Below are 20,946 nucleotides of genomic sequence, written 5' to 3'. Positions count from 1 at the left end.
TTTTAAATTCCAATTACAGCAACATTAAAACCAAAACAGACTCGACCGAATCACAACAACTTTTAAGCCCAATCTAATAAAGCCCATTTCGGATGTAACATAAACCAATCTAATAAAACTCAGAACAAACCCTATATCCAAATACCATAAAATTTGAAATTTTTTTTTATGAATTTTAAAAATATAGTATTTACATTGTACTACCAGCATAATGAAACCATCAATTTAAATATCAATTTTGAACTAAAGTTAATACGGTATATATACAATTTATCAATTAGTGGATCTATAAAGACTAAAAAATGTATTTTTAGTTGAATTAAACTTTTAAACAGCGACTAATTCCAATATCCCTTGCAAACCAAATCTTTCCCCCGATTATATAGCTTAACTCATTTAATTATTGAAATCGATTCAATAGATTAGAAAGAGTATTCTGATTTTTAACTACTTGGTCATTAATCGATACAATTTATTTCTAATAAAGAAAAGATTTGCTAGAAGATTATACAAGTTATACCTGATATCATGGTGCAAAGGATTCAACTAATAAACTTAACGTGAGCACACCCACCGAATATTATGAAGCTTTCAAAATGGTAACAATATCAACAATAAATTATATCAATTTTATAGTTAGCAAATCTGGTGGGATACGATTTGGAGTTGGCCCTAAGGTTTCGTAATAACCTAAGCATCTCTCCCTTTAACCTCTACATATTATAAATATCCAAGACTATCTTCCTATTGAATCCACTATCGTCAAAAAGTCTACTGTCAAAGACACCTATGGCTTCTAACATGCAAATCCAAAAGCGAAAGCTTCTAATGAAAACGTGAGATGCATTAACGATTTGAAGTCCTGGAAGAATATTTGGTTTGTTCATGTGAAGGTTCTACACTCTTGGAAACAAAACATATCAGGGGAAACCACTGAATTCATATTGGCTGATGAGAATGGATGTGTTCATTTGCGTACATTTGCGTACGTCTACTTATGTTTCCCAATATCGTTGATGTCTTTTTAATATTGTGATTTATTCTTGATAATTTTCCTTCCTATTGTAACATGGTACAAGGTCATAAAATTCATGCAACTTGAAAAGGGACTTACATTGAAAGTAAAGGAAGGCTTCTTCCGTTTGGTGCATGGTTAGTTGTAACTTATTAAATTATTGCAAACTGTTTGGAGAAATGACGCCACTTTGATTAATTATTTCTATTTGGATCATCAGTATAATATGCATATGGTCCTATAAAACCAACATAGTATATAATATATATCATATTAAATTATGGCAACTATACATTTAATCAGTACGTTATTTAATAATTGTATAAAGGAACTTATCTTTCATGGTTGAAGTATTGTTTCACCTAACTGTTTTTACTCAATTCCTAATATATACAAAGTCCACCTGCATGATAAATAGTTCAGATGATCCCAGTATCTATACATTACGAAGAAAAATTAGGATATTATATAAGTACCTGAACGGTCATAGTTGAGCTTTACAGATCCATGAGTTTGAGACCAGAACATTCGGTGGTAATAAAGAGAGAATGTTCTGATATTTTCCAGCTTTCAAATTTCTAGAAAGAGACACCAAAGGTCTCGACAGCAAAAAAAAAAAAGACACCAAAGGTGAATGAGTTTTTTTTTTGTCTAAGATGTTTTAAGATCAGGCATTGGGCCTCGACTATTAATAAAAGCTAATAATTTGTAACATTTGGTTTGATTACTAGGGGCTTTTAAATTGATATTGTTTTAATAATACTTTTTCATTAAGATTGATTGCCTAATTGATCTTTAATTAGATAATATTAATATACATTTTATACTAAAAATTGGAACTATAATTTGATATTCTTTATAAAAACAGTAATATCATTGTTTAGTATATAATTTGAGCAAGAAATATTATATATTATTTGACAATAGTCTCAATAGTAAGAAAAAAAAATATGTTATGAAAGTTAAGAATTAAATTTAAAATTAATGTGTGAAATGGCTATGGTACAAGTGTATAGTTAATTTCACAAATTTAATATAGTTAGCAAAAAATATAATAATTTTAATAAATATCATACACAAAATATAAATATATTCTTTCGATAAAAAATTTGTCAAACCAAAAATATACCCGCGCTTTCAAAGCGCGGGTCAAAATCTAGTTAATATATATATAGGACATGTGACATGATATAATTATGGTTTAAAGGAAAAAATTACTCTCTCCGTATCATTTTAAGTGATGTTTAGAGATTTTAATTTTGTTTCATATTATGTGATGTTCTCATTATTCTAGATAAAATTTAATATCATTAAAAAGTTGTGACCAATTATAAAATATTATATTTTATTCTTATTGGTTAAACTAATTTTATTTAATGTTACTTTTATGTAACCAAAATAAACTACATAAAATTTTGTATTTTTTTAATCTTTGTCTAAAAACTTTAAACACCAACTAAAATGATACAAAGAGAGTAGTATTTAGCAATTACTCCTTCCGTTTCATATTAAGTGCGTTGTAGAAAAAATTTTTCGTTACAAAATAAGTGTCGTTTTTGATTTTCAATGCAAAATTTATTAATTTTATGCAATAATTTATTTTTCTATTGGTTGAAATATGGTTAGGTGTATAGGTAGTTGTGTTTTTATATAGGAAATATACAAAATTAATTATTTTCTTAATATGTGTGCCCAAAGTCAAAATGACACTTAGGGGGCGACTGGTTTTCCCGTTATCACCCGTAAACGCAGCTTTTGCGGTTGGTAGCGGTTGTCGGCGGTTTGCAACAATCACTCAATCTCTCTAAACCGCTTCAAACCGCTCCGAATCTCATAAATTCAAAAGCTGGTTACAACTAGCGTTTGCGGTTGCGGGCGGTTGCGGGAGGGTAAACAAATTTCTTTTTTTTTAAAACAATATATATACAAAAGTAAAAATATTTAATAAAAAATTTAAAATTGAAATTATGAAAATATTAAAATATATCTATTATATTTTAATTAATATTATAAAATTTTATAATAAAAGCCATTTCAATAAATTTTCAAAAATTAAAATTATAACTTTCTAAATATAAATTTTATATTTATTAAAATATTATGATTTTTCATATTTTTATAATTATATTAAATATAAATATTGTTAATTTATTATTTGACTGTTACCGTATTTGGTAGTTAACGAGTCATAACTCACCCGCAAACGCACCAATTTTTAACCGTAGTACCAGTCATACAAATCTCTTAAAACCGCTAGAAACCACAACCGCCCGCATCCACAAACTCCCGCAACCGCAACCATAACCGCTGCATTTAAACCAATCAGACCCTTAATATGAAACAGATGAAGTATTAAAATATACATTTTATTTCGCACCTATACGTGGATAATCATCTAATGGTAAGTTATTGAAAAAAACAACGAGGATATATTAAGAGATATTAAGACAAAATGATTTTGTCACAGGGCTTATAATATATCTCAAGGACTGATTACATTATCTGGTGGCCCTCGACTTCATATACATGTATCAATCATCAAGCACGTTTGTGATTCAAACATAGTAATTGATATACTGGTTTTATGGAACATGGATATATAGTTGACCAGAATGTAGATATTAAAACAGGATTCTTTCTATGGATTTGTTTTTGATTTTTGTTGAGATATTATTTTGTGTGCCATTGGCTTTGCTTTAAAAACGGAAATTCATTAAAAATTTAACAAAAATTGTAATGAAAAATAATACATTTATCAAAATTTTCATAATTAACTAGACAAACATGATACTTCTAACAAGAACAATAAAAATTACTTTAAATGAGAGTAAACTAAATATTTTTAAACATATATTAAAATTAAGATTTTTCTATTGCTTTTTCTTTTGAACCTTGCTTTTTCACTTACTCACAGCTGGGTTTAACCCTAGTATATATATAGATTGAAGATACTAAATTGGTAAAGAATGTGTATACAAGACTAAACATGTTTGTAAAGAATTTTGTACAAGAATCCTTAACAAGATCATTAGTTTAGATATTCAACTATGTGACTGTATCTATATCCTGATAACTGAATACAATGCAACATTCACCAACGAAAAAATCTCTGGCTTTCTTCATCATGAACTATATGCAAGCCTTGGAGGATCGCATAGCATTCTCACAATGCAAGACACCACATAAATATTTAGTCATCAATGGTCTAGAAACATAAATGGATTGGACTTTCTGGAACAGGTGAAAATCGAGACTTGAACAGGTACACTATCAGAAGAGTCAAATTCGAGGAGTTAAAGCATTTAAAGAGCAACCTTAAGTTCACATTCTTATGGATTATGTAGAGAATGTGACACCTATGCAAATGTCAACTGCTTCATAAACTCGACACTTGTGTTTTTGTTTCTTAGGCTTTATGTTGCTCAAATTACTCTTTAGTTTGTTCATGTTCCATTATATTATATGGTTTGTCACCCTTTAATATAATGTTATTTTCCCAAGTAATGATAAATGTAAAAGTACATAAACCATTGCAAGAATTTGACTCTACTGTATGTATATCAACCATAGTTTAATAAATCATCTCTAGTAATGTTGATTTGAATCACACTATACATGTCACACTTCTCGTAAAACATACCAAAACATAAATTGTTGAATGGATTCAAGATTAGCTATTATTTCAAAGATTGCTGTTATTGGTACCGCTTGAACCATTAATGCAAACAACACCTTTCTTCTCTCTACTCAACAACTTCTTAAGTGATCTCAACCTTGTGAACATCGGTGACTTCGGTTCTTCTTCTTCTTGGATTATCTCGGCCGATGATATCTCACTTGAACTCACTGGAATATCCACCACAACTTCCCTTACTTCCTGCGCTCTGTTACAGCTATTAGTACTACTAGTAGATTCATGTTGATGATCACTAGAACCAAGATCTTCAGTAACTACGAGACCTGTACTTCTAACTTGATTGTGATCTCCCCAAACTAGTACATTTGTAGGAAAATTCTGAGGTTCTGTCGGAAACCCAAGAACAGAGCTCTGATCTTGAGATGAATGCCCAGATTCAAAGTTTTGATTTTGAGACAACAAACCCTCATTCCCTCCATATCTTGTCTCTTCCACAGAACCAACCGTGTTTCTACAGAGAGGACAAGTGGAATGAGACTGAAACCACATGTCGATGCAATCAACATGGAACCCATGGTTACACCCTGGCAAAACCCTAGCTTTGTCCCCGTCAGCGAGATGAGAGAGACAAACGGCGCATTCTAGGCCGTCTTTGAAGTCACAAGACTTGAAAACAAGGATTGGGATGGACTGGAGCGTTGTAGAGTCGAGACCGGCGTGGCGAGGAGGATCTTCTTGGCCTTGAGCGAAGACGAAACGACGTCGTTGGTTATTGCGGCCGATGACTGTGGAGCCAGGAGTGTCGGGTTGGGTTAGGTTTAGGTTGAGATGGTGCTCTACGCGCCACCAGAAGAGCCTAGCGTAGAGATGAAGCAAGAGGAGGAAGAGAATCGCTGTAAAGAGGGATACGATTGCGAAGAGGATTACTTTTCCCATCATCTCTTCTCCTTCAAAGTTTCTGAAGATGGAGCCATTAGAAGCAGATTCTTCGTCCATGTCGTTGACAAATTTTGGTGAAACCCTAGAAACTTAGACTTTGTTGCGTGGGAAGAAAGGAACACGAAAGATTATCACATCAAGACGAAGATTGTGAGGAGTAAAGCTGTTAAGACCTGAAAGATCGATGATTTTATTGAAAGTGGTGAAGCTTTATGAGGTCGAAGTTTTGGTTGGAGGTCCATTAAGTCTTTGAGGAAACTGTCTTTGAAACCATGACTCACGGCAAAGTGGCGATGAGAAACAAAGACTGGTTCAAGATATTGAAGAAAGTTGGGACACAAGTCAGTGGAACACGCTTTGGGTTGTTGACTTGGTTTAGTCAATTTCCTCATCGGATCGTCAGTCAATATCAGCTTAAAAATTATACTCCCTCCTTTCAGAAAAGATCCTTGTTTTAAAAGAAAAAAAATTGTTTCAAAAATTACATTTTTTATATTTTTGATTTATTAATTAATGAGAAATTGCGAACTTCCAAAATATAATTGTGGTTATTAATTTTTTTTGGGTTAAAAGTTATGGAAAATAACTAATTACAAAATAATGCATTGATAATCAAAGTTTCATATGTTTTCTTCAAATGCATAAAATTTTAGAACATATGTCTTTTTGAAAATGAGGGAGTAAATGGTTTACTAGTCCAAAGGACCAAAACTCAACATACGTATTGAGTTATACATATACCAATTGTCACTTTAAAAACTGGAAGTACAACCTGACATGAGACAAGTACTAACGAGATAATGAACAATATGATTTTTTCTGTCTGCTTTATGATAACAATATTCTAAGAGCAATGTTGAGCTCAGCTTAGGTTTGATAGATTATGTGTTTTTTTTTTAAAGCAACAAGTGTCTATTAGGAATCATTGGCAAAATACTAAAACAGAGTAATAAAAAACAGTCTTAAACAAAGGCTAAAAATAAGAATGAGAATAAAGTGTTTGACTTATCTTTCTCTTTATGTTCTTTTGCTTAGTCCCTGGAATTAGCCTGAGAAGTTAAGCATGGCCTCCACACAGTTTCATTGCCAATATCCATTAATTTTATTCCTTTAATTTCCAGCTCTGCTCTAATCTGATCACTTTTCTAAAAATCTTTGTTCTTCCGCGCCATTGTCCTTTCTTCCATCTTCTGTGAAAAGTCCTCTTCGCTCAATCCTGCTCTTGTTAGTGCTTTTTGCTTCATCTCTTTCAAAATCTCGGCACAGCTCAGGTCATTGAGTAAACCAAGCACATCAAGAACTTCCCTGGCTGCTTTCTCAATCTCAAAGAGTGACACAAACAGTGACATCCTCTCTGCATAACTCAGCATTTTCTTGAGCTCGCCGATGGAAGCGTTGATGAATTCCAATGCACGTTGGTAAGCACCCTGGAGTATGTGGACAGTATTTAAATCGTCTGCCATCTTTGCTCCAAACTCACTTTTGCGCTTGTCAACAAAGTCTTTGGCTTATGCAGTCTGTTCAGAGTATTCAAGTGCCTGTAGGGTTGTTATATAGGTTGTTAGATTTAGTAAACGGTTTTGACAGGATTGACCCTATTAGATAAATTTTTGGAGAATTTTTCTCCCAAATCCGTAATATTGATTCTCAAATCCTTAATATTGAGTTATTCACTAAAATTGCAAAAAAAGAAAATTATATCAAAATTTTAAAAATGAGCTTTTCATCAAAATTGCAAAAGATCGAAGTTTCTTGCTAAAATTGGAAAATCAAGTTTTCCCGCCAAAAACGAAAAATTGAGTTTTCCCGCCAAAACTGGGAAATCGCCAAAATTGGAAAATCGAGTTTTCCTGCCAAAATTAGATAATCGAAATTTCCCGCCAAAATCGGGAAATCGAGTTTTTCCGCCAAAATTGGAAAATCGAGTTTTCCCGTCAAAACCGAGAAATCAAGTTTTCCTGCCAAAATTGAAAAAACAAATTTTTTCGTCAAAACCGTGAAATCGAGTTTTTCTGCCAAAATTGGAAAATTGAGTTTTCCCGTTTTCCCGCCAAAACCGGAAAATCGAGTTTTTCCGCCAAAACTGGAAAATCGAGTTTTCCCATCAAAACAGTAAAATCGGGATTCCCGCCAAAACCGGAAAATCAAGTTTTTCCGCTAAAATCAATTTTTCCGCTAAAACCGGAAAATCAAGTTTTCCGCTAAAACCGGAAAATCAAGTTTTCCGCTAAAACCAAAAAATCAAATTGTTCCGCTAAAACCGAAAATATCAAGTTTTCACGCTAAAACACATAATCTTATTTTTGTTGAACTTGCAAAACCTTATTTTTGGCCATAACCACAACAATTTAATTTCCCCCAAAATTTTGTTTTCCGTCTAAATTCTCAAAACCGCAAAACATTGTTTGATTATATTATATATCTTTTGATGATATTACTATAATTATCTAAATCACATGTTAATATTATTTGCTTGTGTTTTGAAAGATATTACATAATGGGCTAACCCTGATCCAACATTCCAACCTTAACCCAACCCTTCATGCATATATTAGTAGGGCTAAAGTATGATTAGGGCTGGACTAGATAACCCAATATAACATCCCTAAGTGTCTGTATAGAACGTCGAAGGAAACGGAGGCACAAGCATGGCCAATGTGACTGAAACCGTAAGCTGTGATTCCACATACATACATTCCGACTTTGCCGGGATTGATCGGTTTGAAAAATTCCTTCTGCTGAGTCATGGTGTTGTACAGCCTCAACTCTTTCTTCTCCGCCTCCATATGTATCACCACAAGTCAGCGAAATAAACCCTCGATAGATATTACCATATATATATACACGACATCATATATTCTGTTTTTTTTTGATATCGTATATTCGGTTTACCTGTTAAAGTCTAGTTTTCCTATTCTTTTTTTGTTGATAAAGAATTTTTCCTATTCTTTAATTATAGATAGTAGCGTAGTTTCCAATTTATTGTAAGGAAAAGTTTGTGTTAAACCGTCATACTCAGCTTACATAACTTAATACTATCGAGAAAACCCTCAATAGATTTTGTAGTTAGAATTACATTTTAAAATTTTAAGTTGAAATCAATAAAATATCAAAATTGAGGAATAAACACAATGGATTAAAATTATAATAGTTTAAAGAGTCCTACTTCTATTCAAAATCTAAGGGTTTTTTTAGCATGGGAAAGTGTAAGGAAAACAAGCCATTCCAGAACATCTCTATACATACATATAACCATTAAGGGGTTCAGATTTTTCAAAACATTTAGTTTTAGTTAAATAATTAAGATCTATTAAAAGACTAATATAAATTAGTTTAGAATGTAACCCATGCCATTTTTGAATGTCTGCCAGCTCTACAAGTGTGGTCCTTATCATCGAGTCCAACAAGTCCAAATATATTTCCAGTGCCAAGCGTATACACAAATATGGATTATCTATTCTGGAGGAAAAACAGTATTATCGAACCAGAACGAGACATGGATCCTTACCCCTGGATAATCTGGTATATGTGGAAGGCTAGGAATGACAAGAAGGATAGACAGAGATCCTTTGGAGCTAGTTCGACATGTAGAAAGTGAATGTCAAGCCTGGTTTGATGCAAACGAAGTGGTACAAACAGTGGTTCAAGATAAAAACACTGTGGGATCCAAAGTCATAAGTGTAGAACCTAAATTCTACACAAAGTATTTGATAGTGATCGGATTGATCTAGGGAAGACAAATGATGTGGGCAGCGATATCTTTAGAACACAACGATGTTAAACAGTTTTCAGTAGGCGAAAATAGACTTTATTGATAAATGGGATCGAATACAATGAGTTGAACTAGATCGAATGATACACACAAGTTCGATCAAGAAGGAATCTCAAATTGGGAGGACAATAAGATCGATATGAATGTAAGGCTCTCTCTAGGGTTTTCAACGTGTCCTGCTCCTTGTTTCTTCTCCTTCCTTTATGGCGAGTCGACTCTGAGATCTTCGTGCCAGCTCCGCGATCTCAGCTTCTTGTTGCGCGATCATTGCGACCTCTATGACTCCTTCTTCGAGCTCGATTCTGGTTGTGAGCCTCGGCCCATGTCTCTGATTGGGGCCCATTTTGGTCTTGACCAAAATTGGGTCCAACAATAAGCTTGGGTAATATTTACTTGTTAGATGACTCTTGGACGGCTTCTGCTCACTTTAGTGGACGTGGATGGGTGTGGATGGACAGTGGTGGGAACATTCAACTTCTGGGGACAAGAAATTTCACTCAACAGGAATCAGCCTTGCATTCGGAAGTAGAAGCATTGCGGTGGTCAATGGAGAATATGCTTCAACACTCAACATGCCAAACTTTTGGGACATACCGTAAGGAGCTAATTGCAATGATAAAAGAACTTCATGCTTGGCCAAGCTTTGCGACATAATCGGAGAGGATAAATGTGCTACAGTTATGCTTTCCGGATTTCAACATCATTCATGTTCCAAGAGCGCGAAATTATTTTTCAGACTTTTTAACTAAGACGGCTAGATCTTTCCATAAAGCGTTACATTTTATTGGTTGTTATATTCCGGCATGGTTATCCAGACCACCTCAAGTTTGAGTAATAGAATGGCCTTTTGACGTAAAAACAAAAAACTAGTTTAAAATCTTAAAATTTCAATGGCTCCAATACTCTTCAAAAAAAAAAAAGTATTCTCCACTACTCCTCTCTCTTAATTCATTTCATTTTCATTTATTTTTAATTTGAAATCTGATAAAAAATCTAATATACCAAATATTAATCTACTTATTTACACAACATGCCACTAAACCTAATTTTATCTCTTATATCTACAGATCTAGATTTCATTTCTATTATTCATCTTCTTTCTCTCTTCTCTTTTTTCTCTCTTCTCTTTTTTTTCTCTTCTCTTTCATTCTTGGATCCAAATCTTTTTTGTCTTTAATTTTCTTCTTCTTCGGTTGTTCTGCTTTTCCGTTGTTCTTCTTCAAATCTCTTCTTCTTGGAATCTCTTCTTCTTCGAATCCATTCTTCTCCAAATCTTATATGTGTCTCCTCTTTTTTGATTTGTTGTTCTTTGTTCGCAATTTTAGGGTTCTTCTTTGAATATCATATGTTTTCCTCTTTCCTCTCTCTCTCTCTATCTCGCACTACAGATCTGGCTTGCTGCAAGAATATATGAGAAATGTGAAAGTAAAACTTCTACTTAGAAACAAAGTTTTATAAAGTTATACAATCGTTAAAATACAACTTTGTAAAACCATAGAATTTGGTTAAACTAGGTTCAAAGTATTACAAAGTTGTACTTCAACAATGGTACAACTTAGTAAAACTTTGTACTAGTTTTATCAACTCGTGTAATCGTTGGTAAAACTATAACCTAATTATACCATCTTCGAGGTATAACTTGGTAAAACTATGACATAGTTATACCAAGTTTGTATTTCGACATTGGTGTAACTTGGTTCAACTTGGTTTTTAGTTTTACTAAAATTCAAAATTCAAAATTCAAATTTTAAATTTGATATCCAAAATTCAAAATTTAAATTTTCAATTGAAGAGGAAAAACATAAGGGCAAAATTAGAAATCTCTTATTTCATTAAGAATAGAGAATATGTTAGAACTCGTAAGAATATGTCAGAATAAATTTTGTCTTATTAAGAGTATATGAGATTATTACTCTAAAATTTTACTTTGTCCAATATTTTAATACTTTAATAATAACGGAAAAGCTGTGGAGAATTGTTTACTAACCTGAAACTCTGACAGACAATTGAGTTTATAGATACAACTGGTACATCTCTCAAACTGTAAACCGCTTCTCTCAAGCATAATGAGACCAAAGAAGCCAAAACTTTGAATCACTAATTGAACAATATGATAAAAGAAAAATTCTCTGCTAAATCGCTACAACAAGGTTGATAAGATAAGTTTAGGCTGCTTCTGTGACTTCTACTAGCCTTCCACGAACCCACTTCTTGGTTACATTTCCTGACTCCAAAGACTCAGCCTTTTCTTCCATTCCCTGGTACACGTTAAAACCATTTGGAAGCTTGACAGATCCGTTAGACTCTGGTGGTGGATAGACTCTGGTTCCGTTTGGCTGTTTTGTAGGACCTTCTATGTTGAATGTCCGCAAATCGCTAGGCTTCATGTTCAAGTGAAGACTCTCTCCGTTGATGGTGAATGTATATGTTCCGTTAACATCTCCTGGTTGTTCTTGATCAGTTGTGTCTTCGGTCTTAGATTCAGTGTCTACATCAAGAAGACTATTACTAGGCTGAGGTGAAGTCCCATCCTCATCTGAAGCTACCTGCTTCATTTCTATAGATTCAATCAGCTGTGTTGCTTCTGCTATGAGCATTTTACTCTCTAGCAAAGATGCTTGAGCAACAGGGCTTGTCATAGCAGCAATCTCAAGGACCTTGGCAGCTTTCTCAGCTTCCCTGATCAAGAGCCTGAGAAGAGAGAAACAAAACGTTAGTTCTTTGTTACAATTCCAAACATAGATATGTTAACAGCACTGACCTTGCTCGTTCCACAGCATCCATCTTCTTAGATTCTTCTGCAACTCTTTTTGCTCTGATGCTTTTTATCATTTCAAGTTTAGTACTCGCCAGAGGATCTTTATAAACAGGTGTTCTTCGCTTTCTTACTTTCACTACTTTAACTTTAATTTGCCGTTCGGTCTCTGGTTCTCTTGTAATTTTACTTGTAGGGTTCTTCTTTCTCGGCTCTGCATTCCCACTTGGTCTTCTATGTCGCCTCTCGCCACCTTCAGGTATACCGTGATACTTTGCCAAGCCAGAGCAAACCCTTTCACGGTAAGCCTGACAAGAGAAACCAAACCGACATGTAAGAACAAAACATCACACAAGTTGAGTTGATCAAATCTACAGGACTAAACTTACAGGATCAGCCCATTTAGCAGCTATTGCCTCTGCGATTTTCCTTCTTTGTTCCGGAGATTTTGGAGCTCTTCTGTTGGTTTTAGCTCCTCTAACGGCTTTCCTCTGCTCTACACTTTCCAGCCACTCCAGCTGATTCTGCTGATCCATAATCTTGTAAGAATCCCACAGAAACTCTTGTTCGTCTGTATATCCTTTTCTAGCAGCTTCTGCTAACAAGTTTTGCCACTCGAAATGACATGTCTCCTGCACTTTTCTCATCTCCTTCCGCCTTGCCCATCGCATCCGCACTCCCTCCCCAATCTTCAACCGTGTCTCCTCGCTGTAAAAAGAATGCAAGTTTGAGAAGATAACATTATGATAAAAACACAAAAAAAAAAGCATAAGAAAAACCAGTACTGACTTTTGGGCGTGTCCGAGGTTTGCTAACTTCATCTTGATCTGCAAAAGGAAGAAGGCACAAAAGGTTCTATGAGGCCTTGAGAGAATCTGATGCATAGAACAAACATAAACGTCCTAGTGGTAGAATCTGTTTCTTGTGTGCACTAACAATTAATATTGGTTACAAGTCCCACTATACTAGGGCCAACTCTTCTAAGAAGACATATATGAACATTCTTACATGACATCACCTTTGGGTTTTGCATAGCAATCTTTGTCCTTTCTCTAATCTTCTGTAGGGTCTCTGCATAAACGCAAAATAAAAATAAAAAAAAAAACTTTTTGTTATAAAGTTCACCAACTAGAAGCAAGTTCAGATAGATTGCTGAGGAAATGTCACCCACCAGGACTATGCTTCCTGCCTTTGTTCCAAGGAGTGTTCCCTCTATTTGCTTTGGAGATCCTCATCCTTCTCAACTTTTCTCTACCATCCACATCTTCTCCACCATCAGAGGGAGACAGGGAGTAGCTTTGCTCGTGTTCTTTGTGAGCAGGGTATTTGGTTTCAGCAGTGGCCACTGCAGTGATAAGGAATTTGCCTCTTCGTACATGAAGATGAGCCGTGTAAAATTTCAAACTCTTGGAGAAAGTGGATTGTATCCATGGATTAGGTAAGGTTTTAGCATGGATAATACTCTGTGGAACAAGATGAGCTTGCAAGGAAGGGTGGACAGTAGCAATATCTGCAAGATTAAGCATGTCATGTCAAACCAAACAGTCATCTCCAAAACACTCTACTATACATTCGCTACAAATAGTCTTTTAAACACAACAAGTTAGGAACCCAAGACCGCAAATGCAATGAATTGTCACTCAAGAATGATACACCCAATAGACAACACTGACGTGTAATATTAAACAGTTATAACCAAACAAAACCTCCAGAAAACTATTGAGTAGAATCTGAAAATTTACCAGAGAAGGTACCTAAAGAAGGCATTGGGAGAGCTCATTCAGCCCAGGAAAAGGAGTAAAGAGAGAAACTTGAAACCCTCTTTTCTTTCCGACAAGATCTAGAATGAGATTATACGTAATACGAGACAATTATACTCAGTAAGAGATTCGATGTTCCTCTGCTGAATAGAGAGGCGAGGGTTTTAGGATTTTAGGACAGACAAGAAGGATAAGCCACAGAAAATAGCAAAAACTTGAACCAAGATACACTTCTCTGTCTTGGCTTTGACGCAGCAACCAGGAGACGGTGGATAACGATAACCGGGTTGTTTTAATTACCCGACCCGTATCATACAAATATTGGGCTAATGGGCCTTAAGCTTTAGGTGGGACGTCAAACGGCGACGTATTCGTTTGTGGTGGAGGGTAATCATAAACGGCCACGTCTCAGGGTCGGGTCGTTCTACTTTGTTACCAGTGACCCGACCCGTTTCAATTGTTATCTTACTGTGTAAACGGTGTCGTATGATTAACATATTTTACTGTGGAACGAGGAAAGCCACGTAGTGTGAGCTCGTTTTGGGTCTTTTTATAGTGGTTTTTGGTCAAGCTCTGTCATATCATATAAATCGCTGAATATTCGATTAACCAGGAACCTTGCTAAGTAGTTTTCTCCTTTGTTTTAGTAATGCCAAGAATCCAAGCTGCTGACTTGTCTCTACGGATGCAGATGAAAGCAAAACTGGTCTGCTACAGCCTACAGTCACTGTAATTGATCCTAAATGGGATGCATTGTTTTGTTGTACAGACATGGTCTAGAGGGCGACTCACAGGTAACATCTTCTCTTTTCCCTCTTTGTTTTGGGCATTTGAAAGAATGGAATCAACAAAATCATAATTTTTTTAGGTGGAAGCAATATTGTGGGCAAGACTATATATATATATATGCACAATGTCAAACGTGTTCATTGGTGCCTCAGGTTCTGTTTTTACAGAGAGGATATCCTCATACTCAGAAAAGACTAGGTTGCAACTTCCAAAACGAGCAGCCGATCATTAAATAAACTAGGAACAAAGGAGATTTACAAAATCTCTCGTGTTGAGAGTTGTCATCATATATAAACAATTTAGTTCTTTTGTTTTTTAGTAAACATAGCTTATTATATCATACAGTCTTGTAGTGTATCATCCAATAAAGCCTACTATAATCTGAGATTGTTCCGAGTGGCGTGTGAGTTTCTAATTGCCTCAGTGCTTATCCAAATGGCTAATGATTTTAAAAACTAAACACTAAAGGCATTTGTTAATTGCTTATATAATCTGTCATTATCATAACTAGAGATTTTTTCCGCGCTTCACGCGGATTGTGCCTTATAAATTTATTTTATTTATAATATTATTTGTCGGTTTGTTTCTTTTACATTAATTTTTTTGTTTTTCCAATGTTAGTTTTTCTTAATTTAAATTTATATGTTTATAGTTTTTCTTTTTTCTGGTTGTAGATGGAGAATTATATTTTTTATTGATAGTTTTTGAATGTGACATAAACTTTTTGAAATTTTAAAATAATGTTATATATAGTACAATTAACACATTAAAGAAGAGAAACATATTTAAGCACATTTTATACAGGTTTTATATACATAATTTTAAACATTATATATGTATATATTATAAGTTTGAAACATGTAAATGCTTTCTAAAGTTAAATACTTGTTCTGAGTTTACATAACTTATCAAAAGTTTTATTTTTTTTAAATTTAAATCACAGAAAAAAATCAAAAAGTCAGTATAGTGGGTTTTCTTGGGCTTTTAAATCAACACTGAAAATTTACATGAATCATATAACAACAGTTTTATAAACAACTCGATAAAATTTGACCGAGCCAAAGATTTTCACATAATATGTTCTTTCTTCTTCAAATTGCGAAGGAGCCTATAGGCACAAGAAAAAAATCATAATTTTTGTTTTCACTTATTTAACATTTTTTTTCCTTTACACACGGAATTTATTACACTGCTATAAGCAATTGAGAACTCTATTCATATAAGATTCACATCTATGCATTTTGACAAAGAAGAATTTTAGCCATCTTTAGTTTCAGAATGAATCAACTTCAGTCATATACACTATATTTTCTCTATGATTCAAATCTTACAATTTTAATATATGTGCAGATTTTCATGTGGAAAAACACGCACGCCATCTATCGTTCAACCTATTACTTTTTCCAAAGTAAACACTATAATCCTCGTTTGGTTAGCTCCACAAACTAATCTCTTGGATCAGTGTAACCTTTCAGAAAATGATAATCTTAACATCTTACAAAGAAAAAACAACAAATATTGACTTATTTATATGAATATATATTATTTTAAATCATTATAGTGAACGAAGAAAGCACCATAATTTGTACAACAAATTTTTTTAGATTCACTTCATCATATTCACCATTTTACCATTTTAATTACATAATTTTATATGAGCTTCTTCACCTTTCCCGGTTATTTTCTCTTTATTTATAACTACAATATAAAGTTATAAACTATATATATATTATAAATTAATAATTTATTTACTCTTAAAGTAACGATTAAAAATAGAACATAATTCAATATAGATATATGATTCTATTAATAAATTAGCAGTTACAAATTTAAAATTTTTAGAAATATCAAAAGTTTTATATTAGTTAATTATCTTCTAAATGACATTTATTTTTAATTCTTTTTGGATGAGAATATTTTGGCTGAGGTGGATAGCCTCAAAAGCCTTGAATTTAGTCCCTTTTATATAGTAGGATATCAACTCTGATCCACAATCTCATAAAAGACAATTGTTAATGTATTACATAAGATAGTGCATACACCCATGTTATTTGTATGAGTTTATATATATCTCTGTTCATTTATGAGACGCGCCGCGCCGCCGCTTCTTCGACTCGGTTTATTAGTCGGTCGATATTTATCTAAAAGCTTTCAATTGAATATACAAAAAAAAAACCCACGTCGTTATTAGCAATACCCAGATGACAGATTGACAAAATCTCACTAAAGATCGGACCTTTCTCAAAAGTGTGATAATGAGAGCTAGATTGGTGGTGTTCCCGATCAAAGGGAGGAAGTGGTGTTTCAGCAGATCTGTTGATCCTTTCGCTGCCCAGACTCCATCAGGTGTTACTCCGACCACTGTACGAGGTTTATGGAAGAAGTTATCATCTGAGTCGAAGCCCATCAATGCCAACGCTGAGCTTCTTGTTGATTTCATCTCTGACAAGGTAGGCGCTTTGAAACTCCTTTTCTCTTTCTATATATATAAAGTGGACATGCCCGTGTGTTTATGTGGCGCCTAGTGAGGTTTATGTATCTACTATTAGTGTGACCAGTAAGCTTTTGTTTTGTTTCTGATTACAAGAAAAACATTAAAATGGTATTTTTTTTTTTGTCAGTTTGATGAATTGTTGTTGTGATGATTATTAGATGAACAAAGCGTGGACGGGTCTTGAGAAAGCACCTGAAGGGTCAATGAAGAACAAGATTCATGGGTTTGTAAATTTGTCTTGGCTTCCTATTTGAGACGTATCTTGAGGCTTTTTGCCTTTGTTCTATGTTTTGATAGGTTTGTTGTTTTAAATGGTCGTCTCTGTGGTTATGGATGTATAGGTTAGGATTGAAGCTTCTGGCTCGTGTTAAGCCGTCTGAGATTTTCTTGAAGTCTATATCTAAGGAGGTCACTTCCATACAAGTCTCTTATCCTCCTAGGTTCTACTCTCTCTTCTCTCTCCTTCATGAGTATGTTCTGGTGAATTCAGATTATGTTTAGCTAATCCATGTCAAATGTTTCAGTTTAGATCCTAGACTTGTACGCAGGAGACTACGTCACATTGCTATGAGGTAAATGTTTTACCGTTTTCACATTGCCCTCTCGAGTGATTTTGACATGAGTGTTTGTAATTGGATCTCTAGTGGAACAATCCTGCACAAAAAGTACCTGATTGGCTCAGTAACTTTGCTTCCATTGACCAGTGCATTTATGGTATTGTACATGAAAGCCTTAGCATTTCGGTTTAGTTTCTTCAAAATCTCTCATAAACCAACAAAGCCTTTGTTGTTTTGTTCCATTTAGGTATTGCCATTACCAAACATACCATTCTTCTGGGTCTTGTTCCGCACATATTCCCACTGGCGAGCTCTTCAGGTCTGTCATGTCTTACTTCCCTGTACAGAATCCCATTATCATAAAAGGTTTTATATAGACATAAGATCACCTTTTGATATTGCAGGGAAGCGAGCAACTGCTTAAGCTCCTCCCAAACCAAACTGATGATGCAGATGAACGCAATAACAACAAGAAGAAGCCTCAATCTCCCACATGTGTAAGCTGTTTTACTCGGCAACTTAAAAAAGGTTTCTTCTTTGTTTCTTATTTTGTCTTTGTTTCTAATGAGACAGGTTTTGCTGCCATCAGAGGAGCTATGCAAGCTACTTGGTGAAGCTAGCGAGGAAGGGCTTAGTGAGGAGACCATCGTAGAGATTTGCAAATTATTTCATCTCAATAAGATTGATGTTCTTAAATATCGCAATCTAGTCTAACTCTTTTGTTAATTTTAGGCTCTTTTGTTTTTTTGCTTGGACCAAATTTTCAGATGTTTGAAGCTAATTTACGCTCCAATTCTTTCAAGTGTTTTTTTCACTGGAACTTCTGAGAAAGATCTTTGTTACTTTGAAACAGTTGAATTTTCAAATTTGCACTAGGAAAAGGAAAAAAAGAAACATAACAGAAACTTGTTCAAATTTTCAATGTCCCAGTCAATGGGATCTCGTTTCTGATAAACAGATGATGCAAGAGGAGCAGCCTCTCCAGGTTGCTAGATGCACTAAGATTATTAGTCCAAACACTGAAGATGCCAAGTACGTCATTAATGTCAAACAGATTGCTAAGGCATTGCAAAACCTGTTTTGGTTTATCTCTTCTTTTTTTTCTTTGTCTTGACTGCAGTTTGTGGTTGGCCTTGGCGATAAAGTGTCTCCCACTGACATTGAAGAAGGCATGCGCGTTGGGTATGTTCTCTCCCTGCTTATCAACTTATAGATTCCTTCCTTCTTGTATGCATATTTTTCTTGTTTCTTTCAGTTTATCCCCCTATTACTACTATCGTTCCTCTTATGTCTTTGATTTGTATTCGCAGAGTTGATAGGAATAAGTATCAGATACAGATTCCTCGACCTCCCAAAATCGATCCTAGTGTCACCATGATGACTGTTGAAGAGAAACCTGATGTTACTTACAATGATGTTGGTGGCTGCAAGGAGCAGATTGAGAAGATGCGAGAGGTCTTTTACTGTACTTTGTTTTCTTCCTGTTTTCATTATCTTATCTCGTCGTCAACCTATTGTTATAACCTTATTGATGTATTATAATTATTCAAGGAAGCCAATTGTTAAACGTTTTTATCTCTTTGTTGATTGTAGGTCGTTGAACTGCCAATGCTTCACCCGGAGAAGTTTCTGAAGCTTGGAATAGATCCTCCCAAGGGCGTTCTAAAATCTTAAAGATTGTATAAGAACACAATATAAAGAACTCTCTTTATTAGCTTAAGAACTTTCTCAAAACTTAAGCACTCACACAATCTCTCAAAACTCTTAATATCTATGCAACACTCTTGCATCTTATATAGAGATATTATTTCCTAAACTCTTAGGAACTAACTTTCCTAAACTCTTAGGAATTAACTTATTCTAATCCTAACTCAAATAGGAAAGATGTAACTTAGATCCTAAGTTAACTTCATGTTTATTTCCAACATTCTCCCCTTTAAACTTGAAGTTAACTTCTTCAATATCTTGAACTCCTACAAGCTCTTTCATTTCTCGAAACTTGATTCTTCCTAAAGCTTTAGTCAGAATGTCAGCCTTCTGTTCTGTTCCTGGAATGTGCTGGACGTCAACCTGCTCATTCTCGATACATTCACGGATGAAGTGATAGCGTTTATGTATATGCTTACTACGACCATGAAAGACCGGGTTCCTTGTAAGTGCTATTGCTGATTTGTTATCCAAACGAATCACAACTCTTTCTCTTGTCTCCTTGGTGATCTCTTCCAACAATTCTTGAAGCCATATGGCTTGTTTTGCAGCTTCTGTAGCGGCCATGAATTCAGCTTCACATGATGAAAGAGCTACAATGGAGGAGAAGGTGTGGCGTGAAGCTTGTGAAGAAGAAATCTCATCGATTGTGAAGAATAAAACTTGGGATCTCGTTGACTTACCTCCAGGAGCTAAACCAATTGGATTAAAATGGATCTTTAAGATAAAACGGAATGCAGATGGGAGCATAAATAAGTACAAGTCAAGACTGTTGGCTAAAGGTTATATTCAACGCCACGGTATCGATTTTGAAGAAGTCTTTGCACCAGTTGCCAGGATTGAGACCGTGAGATTTCTTATTGCTCTAGCTGCCTCAAGCGAATGGAAGATTCATCACCTAGATGTCAAAACCGCTTTCCTCCACAGAGAATTGAAAGAAGTTGTATACGTAAGTCAACCTGAAGGATTTGAAGTTAGAGGTCACGAAGAGAAAGTATACAAACTTCATAAAGCTCTGTACGGCCTGAGACAAGCCCCAAGAGCCTGGAACGAGAAGCTGAATAAAGTCTTAGAGAAATTAAAATTCAAGAGATGTTCAAAGGAACCTTCCTTGTATCGCAAGGAAGAGAAAAATCATCTTCTCCTAGTAGCTGTGTATGTTGACGACTTACTAATCACGGGATCAAAGCAAGCTATGATACACGAGTTCAAGAGAGAGATGTCAAGTAATTTTGAGATGAGTGATCTCGGGTTGTTAACCTACTATCTTGGTATTGAAGTGAACCAAGAACGTGGAAGAATAACATTGAGTCAAGAACGATATGCTAAGAAGATCTTGTCTGAAACCGGTATGGAAGAATGTAATGCAGTCCAGACGCCAATGGAGTTCGGCTTAAAGGTCTCAAAAGCAGATAAAGAAGAAAGCATAGATGAGAAGGATTATAGGAGAAAGATAGGGTGTCTACGCTATCTGTTACATACACGCCCTGATCTTGCTTTCAGCGTAGGCCTTTTGAGCAG

The 20,946-nt window shown here is 34.7% G+C and overlaps 3 protein-coding genes across 7 annotated transcripts; 1 reads left to right on the top strand and 2 right to left on the bottom strand.

The window, feature by feature from the left end:
• Positions 1-4,569: 4,569 nt before the first annotated feature.
• On the bottom strand, positions 4,570-6,018 carry LOC125597396 (RING-H2 finger protein ATL60-like). Its single transcript, XM_048772124.1, has one exon. It carries the CDS (start codon positions 5,646-5,648, stop codon positions 4,698-4,700), a length of 951 nt encoding a protein of 316 aa, XP_048628081.1. The 5' UTR covers positions 5,649-6,018; the 3' UTR covers positions 4,570-4,697.
• Positions 6,019-11,317: 5,299 nt separating this feature from the next.
• On the bottom strand, positions 11,318-14,063 carry LOC125597399. 3 transcript variants are annotated; one of them, XM_048772126.1, is made up of 7 exons: positions 13,861-14,063; positions 13,290-13,628; positions 13,137-13,189; positions 12,908-12,945; positions 12,508-12,826; positions 12,125-12,426; positions 11,318-12,054 (listed from the first exon to the last, which is right to left on the bottom strand). In XM_048772126.1, the coding sequence occupies exons 1-7, from the start codon at positions 13,883-13,885 to the stop codon at positions 11,529-11,531; spliced, it is 1,602 nt and encodes a 533-aa protein (XP_048628083.1). In that variant the 5' UTR covers positions 13,886-14,063; the 3' UTR covers positions 11,318-11,528. The 3 variants fall into 3 exon arrangements, with proteins under 3 accessions (XP_048628083.1, XP_048628084.1, XP_048628085.1); XM_048772127.1 differs by having other exon boundaries at positions 13,873-13,900; XM_048772128.1 differs by lacking the exon at positions 13,861-14,063 and having other exon boundaries at positions 13,127-13,189; positions 13,290-13,456.
• A 2,614-nt stretch (positions 14,064-16,677) lies between these two features.
• LOC125597395 (uncharacterized protein C23H3.12c-like) lies at positions 16,678-18,520 on the top strand. 3 transcript variants are annotated; one of them, XM_048772123.1, is made up of 8 exons: positions 16,678-17,117; positions 17,320-17,384; positions 17,503-17,601; positions 17,686-17,733; positions 17,806-17,875; positions 17,966-18,037; positions 18,172-18,215; positions 18,292-18,520. In XM_048772123.1, exons 1-8 carry the CDS (start codon positions 16,923-16,925, stop codon positions 18,368-18,370), a joined length of 672 nt encoding a protein of 223 aa, XP_048628080.1. In that variant the 5' UTR covers positions 16,678-16,922; the 3' UTR covers positions 18,371-18,520. The 3 variants fall into 3 exon arrangements, with proteins under 3 accessions (XP_048628080.1, XP_048628078.1, XP_048628079.1); XM_048772121.1 differs by having other exon boundaries at positions 18,123-18,215; XM_048772122.1 differs by lacking the exon at positions 17,806-17,875 and having other exon boundaries at positions 18,123-18,215.
• The last annotated feature ends 2,426 nt before the right edge of the window (positions 18,521-20,946 follow it).

Source organism: Brassica napus, unplaced genomic scaffold (assembly GCF_020379485.1).
Source record: "Brassica napus cultivar Da-Ae unplaced genomic scaffold, Da-Ae ScsIHWf_1455;HRSCAF=2045, whole genome shotgun sequence".
NCBI lineage: Eukaryota > Viridiplantae > Streptophyta > Magnoliopsida > Brassicales > Brassicaceae > Brassica > Brassica napus.
The sequence above is the reverse complement of the archived record's forward strand: the minus strand, read 5'-3'. Positions and strand labels throughout refer to the sequence as shown.

Excerpts from the sequence above, each read along its gene's own strand:
- LOC125597396 (XM_048772124.1), bottom strand. The coding sequence starts at position 5,648 with ATGGACGAAGAATCTGCTTCTAATGGCTCCATCTTCAGAAACTTTGAA.
- LOC125597399 (XM_048772126.1), bottom strand. The coding sequence starts at position 13,885 with ATGCCTTCTTTAGGTACCTTCTCTG. Across the intron at positions 13,629-13,860 it reads TTCTTTAGGTACCTTCTCTG|ATATTGCTACTGTCCACCCT; the intron begins GTAAATTTTCAG and ends TTAATCTTGCAG. Across the intron at positions 12,427-12,507 it reads CTGCTAAATGGGCTGATCCT|GCTTACCGTGAAAGGGTTTG; the intron begins GTAAGTTTAGTC and ends TTCTCTTGTCAG.
- LOC125597395 (XM_048772121.1), top strand. The coding sequence starts at position 16,923 with ATGAGAGCTAGATTGGTGGTGTTCCCGATCAAAGGGAGGAAGTGGTGT. Across the intron at positions 17,118-17,319 it reads TTGATTTCATCTCTGACAAG|ATGAACAAAGCGTGGACGGG; the intron begins GTAGGCGCTTTG and ends GATGATTATTAG. Across the intron at positions 18,038-18,122 it reads CCCACTGGCGAGCTCTTCAG|GGAAGCGAGCAACTGCTTAA; the intron begins GTCTGTCATGTC and ends TTGATATTGCAG.